The following is a 15,495-nucleotide window of genomic DNA, read 5'->3' as shown; positions in this document are numbered from 1 at the left end:
CATCCTCGAGCACTCGACGTGTTCTTGCTTCTGGAAAGGTGTGAGCAGCCTGGGAATCCATCTGGCAGACACCTTTTGCATATGCAAATGGTCATGAATGATAGTTTCCACAGACCCGGTACTAATCTTGACCTAATGGGCTATTTGGCGAATAGTTATGCGTCGATCTTCCAAAATGGCAGCCTCAACTTGACGGACAGATGCCTCATCAATGGCAGAAGCGGGGCGACCAGATCTGGGAGCTGTTTCCACAGAGTTCCGGCCATGTTTGAATTCACGATGCCAGCGTTTTACAAGGTCATATGATGGGGCATCATCACCATAAGTTACTTTCATTTCATCAAAAGTCTCCTGTGGTGTGCGTCCTTTCAAATACAAAAACCAGACCACTGCTCGACACTCAACAGGCTCCATTTCACACTTGACTCAGTTCAAACACCTGTAAATCAGAAACCACAAGTAGTTCAGAGCTGTAATTCGCCATTTAATCTCTAAAGATATGAATAATTGCACATGCAAAATTTCAGCTAGATCAAACTGCAAGTGGGTCAGGGGCATTACTTATTGAACGTCCCTCGTATATGTGTATGTATGTGCTTATATATCTATGTGTGTGGCTCTGTATTGTGAATGTGTGTATGCATGCATAGGTGTACATTCACACATCCATGCATACACCTGTACACACATATATACATGCAAATATATACATGCACTCAAACATGCATGCACACATTTTCCCATACGTATATACGCATACGAGCACTTATGTGCATGCATACTAGTGAGTACATATCCATGCCTATGTATACAGTGAACAGATGTATACATGCATGCAGAAGCTTTAGAGATTGGTGATTTGCGGTGCTGCTCATGGAGGTTGTTAGTTGGTGATGGCAACCTTGGTGCAGTGGCGCAGCTGGTACTAAGGAGTATATCCAGGTTGTCAGCAGCAAGTGGCTTCAAATTTACCAGCAGAAGTAGCAATCAGGGGTGCCAGGTGAATATGGTGGCACCCTGTCGACAATAGTCGCACACGAGCACATGCACTCATTCAGATCCAGGTATAATGAGAACTCCACTTCCCCGTTGCATTTTCTCTGGAGTCTCTGTGACCTGCAAGATCACCCAACATCAACAGGGTGTCACCATAATCACCCAGCGCTCCTTATTGCCAGCATTACCTCCACAAAAACTGCACATCAACGACCAACTCGCAGTATCCAACAACAAATATGATCTATCCTATTGCTGTCACCAGAGATATACTGTCTGGTAAACTTCAAGCCACTTGTCACCAACCCGGATACACTTCCTTAGTACGAGCTGCCCCCCTGCACTGCCTGCACCAAGGTCATCATTACTAATTAGCCTCCATGAACAGCACTACAAATTACCAATCTCCAATACTTCTGCATGCCTGTCTATCTGCATATTCTCACCCTTGATACATAACCACAAAAGTATATATACACACATGCATATACCTCTGCACACCATATGCATACACAGATATATACACACTAGTATGCATATACACATGCAAACCAGTATATGTGTGCACCCATGTGTTCGTGTACATATGCACACACTTATTTGTGCACATGTGTACATATACATGGCCAAAGACTAGCATCATGCTTGAAACTCAGAGTACCAAGGAGTTTAAATCAAATTGTTTTGATCTATACACACACATATATATAATAAAGGGCAAATTTAATTAATTGATTAATAATTTTACCAAGTAGTTTGGTATGTTAAAAGAACCGTTATCAGTAAACTTATACAAAAGTTCGATAATTATGAACATAATTGTTGAATATTGCTGCGTGGGAGATATCTTATGGTAGCAGAATAGTAGTTTAACTGCTATTTCTAAATTTAGGTATGTGGTGAAGCAAATTTTGCTGAACCCTAATTATAATTACACTCATAAGTATAGAATTTTTGTATAAGTTTACTGATAACGGCTCTTTTAACATACTGGACTACTTGGTAAAATTATTAATTAATTTTACCCTTTATTATTATTGACAATATAATTTTCTTGTAAACAGCAGTTTCTGTGGAATTTTACTTGTTTGCACATGTGGGTGAGTGAGGAGAAATACGAGATCTCATTCGTCTGTTTGAGTTCGGAAGTATTGGTTTTTGGATATATGCTATTTGATGACGCTTGATCAAATGCGTATGTTAATTATCAGGGCACCCAAATTTAAAATTTGAAATACTGTACTGATGGAGAGAATGAGTGAATAGAAATATGATTTTACATTTTGCACATCTCTCTAACTCTGAAACGCGTCAGAGCCGGGTGGATTCGTTATTTTTTTCTCTTTACCTGCGTGAGTTGTTGAGTATTGCTGTCTGAGGGATATCTTATGATAGCAGAATAGTAGTTTAACTGCTATTTCTAAATTTCGGTATGTGGTGAAGCAAATTTTGCTGAACCCTAATTATAATTATACTCATAATTATAGAATTTATATTTATATATATTATTGAGAAAGAGATTAAATTCTGTAAAAAGATCTGCACATGAAAGAAGTTGGAGTATTCAATTCCTCTCTACAGCTATTAAATTTGGATTTTATGCAATGAGATTATCTTAACAAATTGTGAACATAAAGAATACTACTGTATGTTAATCTCCTTAACTGAATGAAAGTGTGCAGTTGCTAAGCAATGATATATAAAGTGTCTGTCACATCTTTCAGAAGCCTTTATTCATGCACCCATGTAGGGAAAAGAAGGCAAGATTGTGAATTATCAACTAGGTCTTAACTTATCCATTGATTTAACCCTTTAGCATTCAGATTACTCTGTCAAATGCAATGCTTATTTATTTCCATTGTTTAAAATTAATCATGCATTATCTCATAGCTTCAAGACTTTGATGATGTGATTGTTTTTAGAATGACATTGTAGGGAATGTGAGAGGCTGGATTTGGCCAGTTTGAAACACATAGAATATTTTTGCCAGATATGGCCAGTTTAGTCATTCACCAATGAAATAGGAAGTGGTTTCAAAACAAATTTCACTTAGTCAGTAACAGTAGTTAACAGTTAGTTCAGATACAAGCACAAATACAGAATATTTTTTAATTAAGGAGTGAATCAGAGATATAGTGAATTGTATACAAACCATTAGTAAAACAGCAGTGGAACAGTTCACTAAGAAGATAATACTGAGTTTCATTTATTTTAAACATCAGTAGATATGTGTGGGTCAAAGTAAAAAGGTGCTGAAAAAAAAAAAAGTGATCCAATGAAGTTCCAAATAAAACTAATGTCATTGTTATCATCACCATCACTAATGCAGTAATGAAATTTAAATGAGTATTCTTACTTAAATTTGAACATGTTTATATGGGTGTTCATGGACATGTTAATAAAAAGTTAATACCAAGATATACTGGACTTCAGAAGATCAGGTCTAACAAGATGAAAATGTATAATAATAACCAGACATGGGCTGTATAGCCTATGCAATACATTGTAAGATGGAAAAGTAGATGTTAATATATAATAATTTACAGCATAGATTATGCAGTTTTTAAAATATCCTTTTAGGTATCACTCCCACATTTATTGTATTTTTTTATAAAATTCAACCATTTTATTACAAAGCTGCCTAAAACAACCCACCCAAATCCATCCAAGATAACTGGTTCATATTTAAATGAGAATTTTAGTTCATATCTCATTAGTAGATTTGCAAAAACAACTGGTTTTACTCATTGAAAATTTAAGTTACAGTTGATGTGATAACTGAGATCTGTGAATTTTGGAGGAGTTTTTTTCCACATCAATTTTCTGAAATTTTTTACTATGGGCAAAAATTGGATACCATTTTCATATCATCAATCTGAATTCTGAATGATTTTTCAAAAGAAAACCTGGAAAAATCTACTAAAATGTATATGGTGAACATAAAAGATACATGTGTGATTAAGAATTGGATTACTTACATTATTTACATTTGACAGATATTTGTCTTCATCTTGTTTGATGTTAACACGTTTCAGCTGATATACCCTACAGCCTTCATCAGGTGTCTTGGGAAAATTTCAAACCTGAGTTTTCATTTCTATTTTTTGATGTTATTATTATTCAGGTCACTGCCTGGAATCGAACTCGGAATCTTGGGGTTTGTAGCTCACGTTCTTAACCACATGGGCAATTATGGAGTGAATTTTAGGGCTTATAAATCAAATATTTTCCTATCCTTCCTTAATACCAGTTCCCATATGCTACTCATATCTGCACTCGGTCTGCTTAGGAGGTTGTTGTGTCCTAGAATATGTGCTGCTCTTTTCGTATTTTCCAGTGGTGTTCTCTATTATTTTAACTTCATCCCACAGGATGGTATATCAGCCAAAATGTTGTGTTAACAACAAACAAGATGAGGACAAATATCCGTCAAATGTAAATAATGTAAACAATTCTTCATCTCTTAAATATAGAACTGTATAAATTTTGATTTCTAAAAGTGAAACAAGTGATTCTGACAACTCTGATAGCAATAAAGACTATGAATTTGTATCTGAATGGAATAATCATTTCAAAACTGATTTTCTTAGAAGAGACTGGACCTATCTACAGTCATTCCAAGACAATGAAGTCATTAGTTTATTTATTATTCTTTTTCCTCTTAAGTTTGTTTGAAGTGATCACTGCATAAACTTACTGTTACACAGAATATAAACAAAGAACAAACCTGCGCATTTTTTTGCTATCAACATTATCATGAGAAAGTTATCCAGAATTACAAACTGATAAATAATCCAATAATGCGTGCAATTCTGTATTAAAATTTTGTTGTATACTCAATTGAATCTTTTACTTGTTTCAGTAATTTGATTCCAGCCATGCTGGGGCAATGGTTTAAAGGGTTTTCATCAAACAAATTGACCCTAGGACTTATTATCTTATGAAGCCTAGTACTCATTCATCGGTTCCTTTTGCCAAACTACTAAGTTACAGGGATATAAACTACAGCTGGCTGTCAAGCGGTGGTGGAGGACAAACACTGACACACACACACATACATCACAACAGGCTTCTTTCAGTTTCTGTCTGCGAAATCCACCCACAAGGCTTTGGTCAGCACATGGCTATAGCAGATGACACTTGCCAAAGGTACCACGCAGTGAAACTGAAATCGGAACCATGTGTTTGAGAAGCAAGTTTCTAACCGCACAGCCACACCCGAGCCAGAATATTAGCTAATTACTCATTTTTCGCTGATAATATTGAACAGAATTTAAATAATTTTATATTTTGCTGAATTTATCTCAATTTATCTGTAGTTAGATTCCACTTTGGGACAAAAATAATGCAACAACATACCTCCATTTAAGCATCTCAACAATCTTAATAGGTCTAATGAGATTGTGGAGATGCTTGAACGGAGGCATGTTGATGTATGTTACATTCAAGAAGTGGAGAGGAGCTTCAGCCAGGTTCCTCACAGGCAACACACATAGGTATAATATTTTCTGGGAAAGTAACAGCAACAGGGTAGGTGGTGTAGGCATACTTCTTGCAGAGAAATGGGTGGATAAGGCGATGGAGGTAGTCAGAATGTGCAATAGAGTGCTTAAGCTCAGGCTAGTTTTGCAGAATTGGATAGCGACAATTATGCCGATGCACCCCCAAACGGGTCTACCAAATGAACAAAAGGACCGCTTTTATGATATTCTTCAGCAGGCTGCCTCAAAGACGAGTGACAATGATCTCATTTTCATGGCTGGGGATTTCAATGGGCATGTCAGGCGGCATGCCTGGTATCATCCATGGTGCATGTGGGGTTCATGGAAATGAAGAGGGAACAAGGCTACAGGAGTTCTATGATGAAAATAACCTATTCATCTGCACTTGCATTTAATGATCCTGCAAAGAAAGAGGCTTGGAAATGCTATTATGACAGACTGGAGAATGAATGGGAGGAGACGAATCTGCCCAGTGTTGACCAAACTGAAAGACCAGCTATCCTAATCGATAGTACTTTGGTAGATGAAACAATTAAGCATATGAAGACATATCACTGCTGAGATGCTTAAAATATCCGGCAATGTGGGTTATGGTCTAGTCATCCATATTGTAAATCAGGTGATTCACAAAGGAGTTATACCCAATGACTGGTGTAACAGCACCATAGTCATGAGGTAATTCGTTCAATTTTGGATCAGGCTGTGTGTTGTGTTCTTGAGCAAGATACTTTATTTCACATTGGTCCAGTTCACTCAGCTATGGAAATGAGTTGCAATGTCACTGGTGCCAAGCTGTATCAGTATTTGCCTTCTCCTTGGATAACATTAGTGGCAAGGAGAGGGGAGGCTGGTATGCATGGGCAACTGCTGGTCTTCCATAAATTAGTTGGAAAAACACGAGGAAGGCATCTGAGCATTTTCAAAAGCAGACTATAACTTTAACATATATAAATACTTCTTCATCCACCAGATTTTATTTCATAAATATAAATTCCAAATTTCATCATAGGAGGATAGGAGTTAGAATCTAAAAAGGGTGTTATACTTTTACATTTGAATGAAACTAAAAACTTTTTTATTTCAATTCTAATTTAAGCAGCAATATTTTTAAGCTTCCACTCCCTCTTGTCCTGTATATTTCTAGATCAGGTTAATTACAAATATTACTTCTTTCCGAGCCTACATTTTCCCCAACATCAGTCTACTCATTTTACAGCCAAAACTCAAAAAGTATAAAAGATTAAAAGAAAAAAAATTTTTTCCAAAAATTTTAAACTATTGTAAAAATGTAAATTTTATAAATTAACAAAAAGTAAATTATATAAAAATGCCCCTGAGAAACTCAAAACAAAAGAGGGAAATGTCAATAAGGCAGCAATTAAATGATGCTAGCCAGAACGCACTATACAGCAAATATATTTCAACTGTTTGGAGGTAGAAGGGATCTAATCACATTTACATTCTTGACAAACACCTTAATTACCCTGTGAATCTCTTTATTGACATGGTATAGAATAAGTGAGTTTTAAATATTTTAAATGATCTTGTATTAATTCATTTCCTTTTCACTCCCAACAATACACTGGAGTTAGCTTTTCCCTCTCTGAGAAATAGTACTATAATGTATCCTGATTTATAATTGAAGTCTAAGAAATGAGCCAAGTATTAGTAGATGTTTTTAGTCAAGAGCAAGTTGCAAATCTATAAAAATCTGTGCAGATTATTAAGAAAAAACAATGTTTTGACCTGAAGGCTTAAATAGTGTTTTCATTTTCGTTTTTAGAGAAGAAACAAGAATTATACAAATGCAAACTTTATTGTTTTCTCATATTTTCGGTTAGACTGGTTGGAGCAAATGGGGACAAGTGTGCTAATGTACTCCAAATTTCTGTGGGGTGGGTGTGATTACTCCAAAAGGCAGAGGGGGAGATGATATAAAAATGGTAATTTTGGAAAAAGTTATTTTTCAGACCTTTGGCTGTTATTTCTTGTATATTAAACAACCACAATGAGACCTCTTTTACTTCATCTATGAATTCAATAGGTACTTTATGCATGGACAATGAATATTGTTATTCAATAGCTGAGTGAGGTTGTGATTTATAAAACTAGAAATTTTGGAAAAATATTTTTTTCAGTGATTTGCCATCTTATTTGCATCCAGGTGAGGAAATAAGTAATTAATTTCAAAACTATCTAATATGCTGGTATGGGGGTGAGGTGGGTATTCTGAAAGCCTGGAGGGTGAGGGAACAAAAAATTGAAAATAAATTTATTTTCAGGGTTGTAAATTTTTCTCTATCCTTCTATGTAGAGTTCTGAGATTAAAAATGAAATAAAAAAAAGCAAGAGACAAAAACATTTGTGTGTGAGAAGGTATTTAAAATTCTGAAAGGCTGTTTTAGGGATAATAGTAATAATGGTACACCTCTCTGGTCCATTTTTTCTACTGACAAATTGCCCATACAGTACCTCTACTTTGGTTGGATCAGGCTGTTTATTGTGTGTGTGTGTTACATATGTACACACACATATATAGGCATAACTACAGTTTAGTACTCCACTGATCACTCTCAAATGTGACCACTGTTTGCCTCAAAAGTTATTTTTTTTCTACACTGGAGTGTGATGATTGAGAAATATCAGGCACTGCTCTCTGTCTGATTTGACCAATATCTTAGCAGGGCCATTTTCCTCAAGGGGTTAGTGGTTTGTTTGCTTTCCTACCTACTAGGATTTCAGTCTTTGCTATATTATTTAAGGACCTTTCATTCCAAGTTTTGCTTTCACATCAGGAATTCCTTTTCTAATTCTACTATAGCTTCAGCTAATATGAATAAAGTCATCGGATTGTTATAATGCCTACTTTGGTATAGCAGTATAGTTATTAGACTATACTGCTATACCAAGGTGGCGAGGTGGCAGAAACGTTAGCACACCAAGCGAAATGCTTAGCGGTATTTTGTCTGCCGCTACGTTCTGAGTTCAAATTCCACCGAGGTTGACTTTACCTTTCATCCTTTCGACACACTGGGGTCAATATAATCGACTTAATCCGTTTGTCTGTCCTTGTTTGTTCCCTCTGTGTGTAGCCTCTTGTGGGCAGTAAAGAAATAAGTATAGTTGTTAGCCCAGTAAAAACACGACCAATCTATGACTGTCTACTTCATACTATCTCCCTATACTGACCTATTTATAGTGACTAGCACACACCACTAATCCTATGGGAGGAGTGTACCATTATTACTATTATCCCCATAAGTATACTCTTAAGAATTGTTGTAGAGCTACCTCATCCGTAACCTCCTTATTCGACTTTCTTGGTGCTCTATTGACAAAGTGTTCTGCTTGTCCATTAGATCTGGGATGGTATGGCACCATAATTACATGTTCCACCACAAACATTTTACAGAACTTTTTAAATTCAAGACACCAACTGCATTCCATTGTCAGACACTGTCTTGTCTGGGATGCCAAAACTTGCTAACAGCTTGTATAAAATGTTTGTTGCAGTTAAGGAAGTTGGTTTTTTTTACACTTACAAATTTCTGGCCATTTAGAGAAACTATCAACTACCACCAAGTAGTATGAACCATTTAAAGGACCAGTAAAATCGATGTGTAGTCTTGTCCACAGATCATCTACTTTTAGCCAAGGTTCACATTTTATCATGGGTAATTTTGCCATGAATGGTACATTGTGTTTTGGCTTAAATACAGATGTTGCACCTTGTTTTACTGCAATATTTGCCTGTTTTCATGCAGCAACTCAGTTCCTCTGGGCAAACATCTGGAAATAAATGTTTTATTTATTGTTTCAGTCCCTCAGCTTCATTTGAACCTTTGACTGAACCGACTATATTTCTACACAAAACACTTATGGGCATATTCCACAATTTAAATAGTTCCAGCTTACCGACATACTTCCAAGTTTCTTCATTTACAATGATAATATCACTTCCAGTGTCTAACTGCATTTTTACTCTTTTCTCTTCAAATTTGACATTTACAAATTTCCTCTTCATTACATTACTATTTTCTTTCAACGATATCTTGTTTATTCTTTTTTCTTGTTCCAAAGTTTTGTCATCTTGGTTTTACAGTGCGCTTCTAAATGTTCAATTTTTCCACATCAAAAACATTCCACCTTCTTAAATGGGTAGTTTTTCTCAAGTGTAGACTTCCACATGCAAAACATGGGTTTGTCTTTGGATTTTTATCCTGTTCATACTGATTTCTATTCTGCCTATTTCACACTTGTTTCCCTTGGGAGCAATCTTCTCTGTCATGTCTTAAATTTACTATTCTTTCACACTCTTCTGACACTTGTTGTAGGGTTACAGCTTGGTTTTGTTCCAGCTTAACGAGAATTCTTGTTCTTACTTCTGTATTTGTCTCTGCAGTTAGTCCCTGAGTAAATACTAGGCACTTGAACATATCTGACGTTAATTCGTCCAGCTTGAACTTTTCACATTCCCTGTTAACTTTACCAGCATATGTGATGTAATCTGCCTAATTGTCTTTTTCTAGGTTCAAACATTTCCAACATGTATTGAACAACTATTTTACACAATATGTCTACTGTATCTTTCAAGTTTATGTCAGGTTTTCCCAGGAGTATGTAATTGCTGTAACACTCATGTTCTCCTGCTGCCAGTTTTCTTAAGATTAAATGCATTTTGATATCTTTGCACTCTTTACTGAAGATTTGTTCATATCTTCTATAGTAAGCCTTGAAGGTAACTCCTTCATCTGGTTTATGCTTAAACTCTGTTATCAAGTTCGCAACATAATCAGGCGAGAACATTTTTTTTAGCATTTTCTGACAACTTACTCTTTATTAATTGCAGCATTTGTTGTTTAGATAAGATTTTTCCTTTCAGCAGATGTATTTAAACTTTGTGCAAGCTAGTCAATTGCAGTTACATGCAAGAGATGGGTTTTGAGATGTAAATTTGGTGATTTGTTATGAATTTTAATAAGGGACCTACCAAGCTTGAAGTGCCCCAAGCCTCCTAAAAGTATAAATCCAGTCCTATTGTTATGATATTTTGCTGTATACAAACAAACCTTGATGAACTTTCAGACGAGTGTAGAAACATCAAAATCCTGCATTATCTAAATAATGAATTCAAGGCTGAAATAGACATATCACTGGTATCCCCAAATAGCTGAAAAGTGCAATTATTACTAATTATATTAATAATTTCAGTAGACAATATTATTTTCTAAAATACATTATAAACTCAAAACAAGAGGTAAGACAAATATTATTTGAATAAAATTATTTTTTGTCTGTTAAAAATACTAAAATGCTATTTTCTTACCTCAAGTAAATTACAAGAGAATGTAATGCTATTTTCTTTGCTATCTGAGGAATGTCTTTTTCTGATTGCTTTTTCACTTGAATTTTGATTATTGAAGACAGGTACAATTATATTTTGTGCCCATGTACAAAACTGCTTCATTATTTCTTCCAAACTGACAACAATTCCTTCATCATTTTCAGAGTGAACCTAAAATTGAAATTTTAAAATATTTCAGCTATTTACCATATATGTTGGCATATAATCTGAACCTTAAAAGTATTGTTTCCAAATCAGGTTATCTTAAACACCAAGTATAACATCTATACCTTAACATCATGTAGTTTTGAGAAGAGAAAGTTTACAAATTAAAGATAGTATCAACAGTGCAATATATTCAAATATTGCTAATTTTATTACAGTTTTACACAAACTGTAAGTAAATTGGGAAACGCATTTCAAGTAAATAGTAAAACTTTACTTGATACCATGTTAATTCTTATAAAATAACCAACATCTACATGATATTTACAAGAGTTTACACTGTAGCTGCCAAACATATTTATGCATATTATAATAGATAACCAATAATTTTTGCCATTATTTGAGAAGAATTGGCTTAAATTTTAACAACCAAGACTATGATCTGAAGTTATAATAGTGTGGTTAACTGTGCCAGTCTACTGGTCAAATGGGATTCTTGTTAAAAAAACTACTGAAGTAGCAAACACTCAGTGACGAGTCTCAACATGTCTGGAATATTGTCCTTATTGCTGATTTTTATAATTTTGATAATTGATGGTTTAAAAATATATTTAATTGTTTGGTTTAAAAATATATTAAATATGATAATAACAGGTGTATTTCCCATATGAAAATTTTTTATAGGTTGAGCAAAAACAACCCTTGTAATCTACCATTGTGGAATATTACTAGGTTGTCTAAAACAAAGTGTATAACTTAAAGCCTACATTTTAAGGGTTGTTTAATACAATTTATACATGAACAGAAATAGTATACTTTTTACATTTGAGTTATTATAATTATTTCAAAAATAAAAGCAAGTTTTTGCTCTTACTGTCCTGAAAACTTATGAATCCCATTTCAAACCCATTCCTTTTTTTGTTTATTTTATTCACTTGATTTTACATCCATTTATTCTAGCACAAGTTAGATGAATATATTGTTGAGACATTGTTTTATAGTTTCATGCCCTTCCTAACTCTTACCTGTTTTTCAAGTAAGGAGTATCTTATTCCACACTGCTGAAAGTAAAAAGCTAGTTGACAGAGGACAACAGCAATGTTATTTCTTGTAGCTATGCTATTTTCAGAGAACATGTCTACAAAAGTCACTCAAAGGGTTTTGGTTGGCCTGAAACTATAGTAGAAGGCACTTAACCCAAGGAGCCATATAGTGAGAAGTACCCAAAACCACATGGTTAAGAAACAAACTTCTGAATCACACATGCCTTATCCATAAGATGCTTGAATAATCATTGATCAGTTAATCGAAATATATTTCAACTAGGCAAAATCTAAGTCCTAAGATTATATTTGGTTGTAGAAACATAAATGATATACTAAAATATTGTTCAAGTTTGGTATAAAGTATATGTAGCTATAAATGTTAAACATAGTCAAGCATGTGACAGAACAAAAGATTTCATGAATATAATGCAGTATAATGTAACAAAGTATACTTTCAGACAACAAACTTGCAGATGCATAGTGATCCATTTGTTTAAATAGGGATGCTAGAAAATGTCTAACCTTATGTTTAATAACATAAAAAAGTGAAATAAAAAAAAAAACACGAAGAATACCAAATGCTTTATAGCATAAAAGCTGCCTTAAATGACGTGGAAAAGTGCAACCTGAATCCCTTCTAATACAGTGAATAAATCATGAACTTGTAAAATGAGTTAACAGGAGATAAAGAAATAAAATTACCTGTTGCCCTTTAAGCTGGTATTCTTAAGTCTACTTGAAATTCAGTTTCACTGCACTTACCTTAATTCATTTACTGGTTCCTACTTATTTATTAAGGTACTAGTGACTAGTAGTAATTCAGCTCAAGCTCTTCTTTATAAATTCACTTATAAACCCTGATAACAAAATAGTTTATTCATTCGCTGTTGTAGAAATTTCTCAGTGACAAACTGACAAATATTTTATAACTGTTCTCAAAAGTTTTTTTAGTTTGGCTCATTTTTAAAGAAAATTACACTACTTGATCTATGTCAATGAGGAAATACAAGGAAGCATATTGCTTCTATTAACGATATCAAACAAAAATAATTACCCCAACATAAAGCAAGAGATTTATTCGAATATAAAGATAATATGCTGCTTGCAAGAAAGTATCATCTGCATATTGCAACCTTTTCAAGCCAACAGTCAGGCGTTGTTCTAATAAATTCTGGAAATAAAATATATATTTGATTAAAATTATTTTCAATAAAAATTATAGTTTTATGAATATCACACATTCTAAGAGGTCTTATACCAAATCAATCAATTAATAGAAAATACATTAAAGTGTTACAAAAATAATTTTGTAATTACAAAATTTACAAACATAACTTCAAACATTAAATAACTTACCAGTACAAATTTGAGTTGCTCCAGGATACCAATGATATTTGACTGGTATTTATTGAGGAGAAGAGCACGACAATTTGGCTGCTCTATAACAAATAGCAAGAATTTCAAAGCCAGCATAGGTTTTGGAATTACTTCTTCTCGAAATCGTACCTGTTGACTTCTTTTAGATTGCTGAAGAGAAAACAAATCAAATAAAAAATGACAAAAATTTTTCCAGTTGAATGTATACCTAGTGTTTTAACACATACTTCAATAGCTCTTACCTTCAAAGACAAGATTGCATCCATCTCCTCATACACTGCCTGTATGGTGCTACGTTGGATATATCATTAACTTGTTTCTGTTTAATAATGCTAAATATAATGATCATTTAACATCCATTTTCCATGCTGGCATGGGTTGAATGATTTCACAGGAACAGGCAAAACAAAGAACTACATTGAGTTCTAGCATCAGCTTTGGCATGTTTTCTATGGCTGGATACCCTTCCTAACACCAACCACTTTACAGTGTGTATTGGGTGCATTTTTGTGCCACTGTAGAGATATGTTTCTTCACTATAATTCAACCTTCCACTGGGTGACAAAATAGGATATGCCAGAAATGAACTTGCATGCATCCAAAACAAGAGCAGCAGGACAGAGGACAAGGTGACCCACACCACATGCTTCCTAGAGGTATTGAAAACCAACAGGTACCCTATATCAACTGTGAATCGGCTTAAGTACCTGAGACAACAAACACACCAAACACACAGAAAACCCAGCAATACATGCTTCCTTAAAATACCCCATTTTAGTGCGAGGAAAACTACAGCCATCTGAAGAGCCATAAAAAGAGAAGGATTAGACATACAAGAAGCCCAATCTGGCCCCTCACTGAGCAGACACCTAACAAAGAAACAATCAAGGGACAGCAATCAGTGCACACTAGCTAACTGCCCCTTCCATGACACAGATTTATGTCAATGGGTACATGTATATGAAATCCAATGTAACAGCTGCAACAATTTCTATGTGGGCAGCACACAACAAGGCCATTACACATTCGCATCAAAGAACATCTAAACACACTAGCCTCCTTCAGAAAACACTTAGACAGATGCCAGAACATCAACAAAAACATAACAGTCACAAGGGAGGCCAATGACAGAAATGTAGGAAAATTAAGAATTAAGGATGCTATCTTCATAGACAGACAAGGGCCCCAAATTAACAACAGGTTGGAAATTAACATTCACTATCTTATTTAACAACATCGACACCCTGCATACATGATGATAACATGCTCATATAACAAAACATTATATTAAAAAAAGAAATGCACATATGCACATACAATACATAACTTGGAAACGGCGCTACAAATATGCCAACACACATGAGCTCAAGACATGACTACCCTCACACACTTGTCATGAGGAATTCCACAAAGAACTTCATGAGGCCATTACAGGAACACTTCCGACAGATTTCAGCAACCGTTAGAGGAATAAGAAAACCGACTACAACAGCGACTGCATTACTTCCTAGCAATCTCTGAAAAAGGAATTTTATATTCCAAAATATTAAACTATGAATAATTAAATTATTTCTAACAATTATTATAGTCCACTCTGCATTGTTATACCATTCCAAACACATTACATGTTTTATATATATATATATATATATATACACACACACTCATACACAGACATACATATTTATAGACACCTATGGATGTGCACACATATACATGTGTGTATGTGTCCATGAGTAAATGTGCATGTATGTGCTAATATTTTTATTTACACTTTTTAGATCAACGAAATCAGTAAAATATGTTAAAAGCAGGGGAGATAAAATATTTGTGGGCAATGAAAAATTTTTTGGTGGTCCCAGTTGTAGATGGGATGCTTGATACTGTGAGCACAAGAGTTAAAAACTATTAAAAAGAATTGGGGACAACATAAGAGTGGAGTATTAAAGAAAACACTCCTAGGAACTGCTAAAATACTTAGAGAAGTGGTTGGCAATTGAAAGTGCCATCCCTGTCCACTGGTTGTGGATAGCTGGCACTTGTATTACATCGCCAGCAACATATA

At 34.5% G+C, this 15,495-nt stretch overlaps 1 protein-coding gene across 4 annotated transcripts in view; it reads right to left on the bottom strand.

Moving 5' to 3' along the window:
* The window catches only part of LOC115210632 (condensin-2 complex subunit G2), a 201,634-nt gene that overhangs the window by 34,168 nt on the left and 151,971 nt on the right, over window positions 1-15,495 (bottom strand). For all 4 annotated transcript variants that reach the window (XM_029779278.2, XM_036502154.1, XM_036502153.1 and 1 more), the window contains 4 exons: window positions 13,410-13,580; window positions 13,108-13,224; window positions 10,825-11,013; window positions 3,149-3,248 (listed from right to left, as the gene is read on the bottom strand). In XM_029779278.2, the coding sequence (XP_029635138.1) occupies window positions 3,149-3,248; window positions 10,825-11,013; window positions 13,108-13,224; window positions 13,410-13,580 (577 nt within the window). The remainder of the gene's footprint in view (window positions 1-3,148; window positions 3,249-10,824; window positions 11,014-13,107; window positions 13,225-13,409; window positions 13,581-15,495) is intronic.

Source organism: Octopus sinensis, linkage group LG4 (genome assembly GCF_006345805.1).
Source record: "Octopus sinensis linkage group LG4, ASM634580v1, whole genome shotgun sequence".
Taxonomy (NCBI): domain Eukaryota; kingdom Metazoa; phylum Mollusca; class Cephalopoda; order Octopoda; family Octopodidae; genus Octopus; species Octopus sinensis.
The sequence above is the reverse complement of the archived record's forward strand: the minus strand, read 5'-3'. Positions and strand labels throughout refer to the sequence as shown.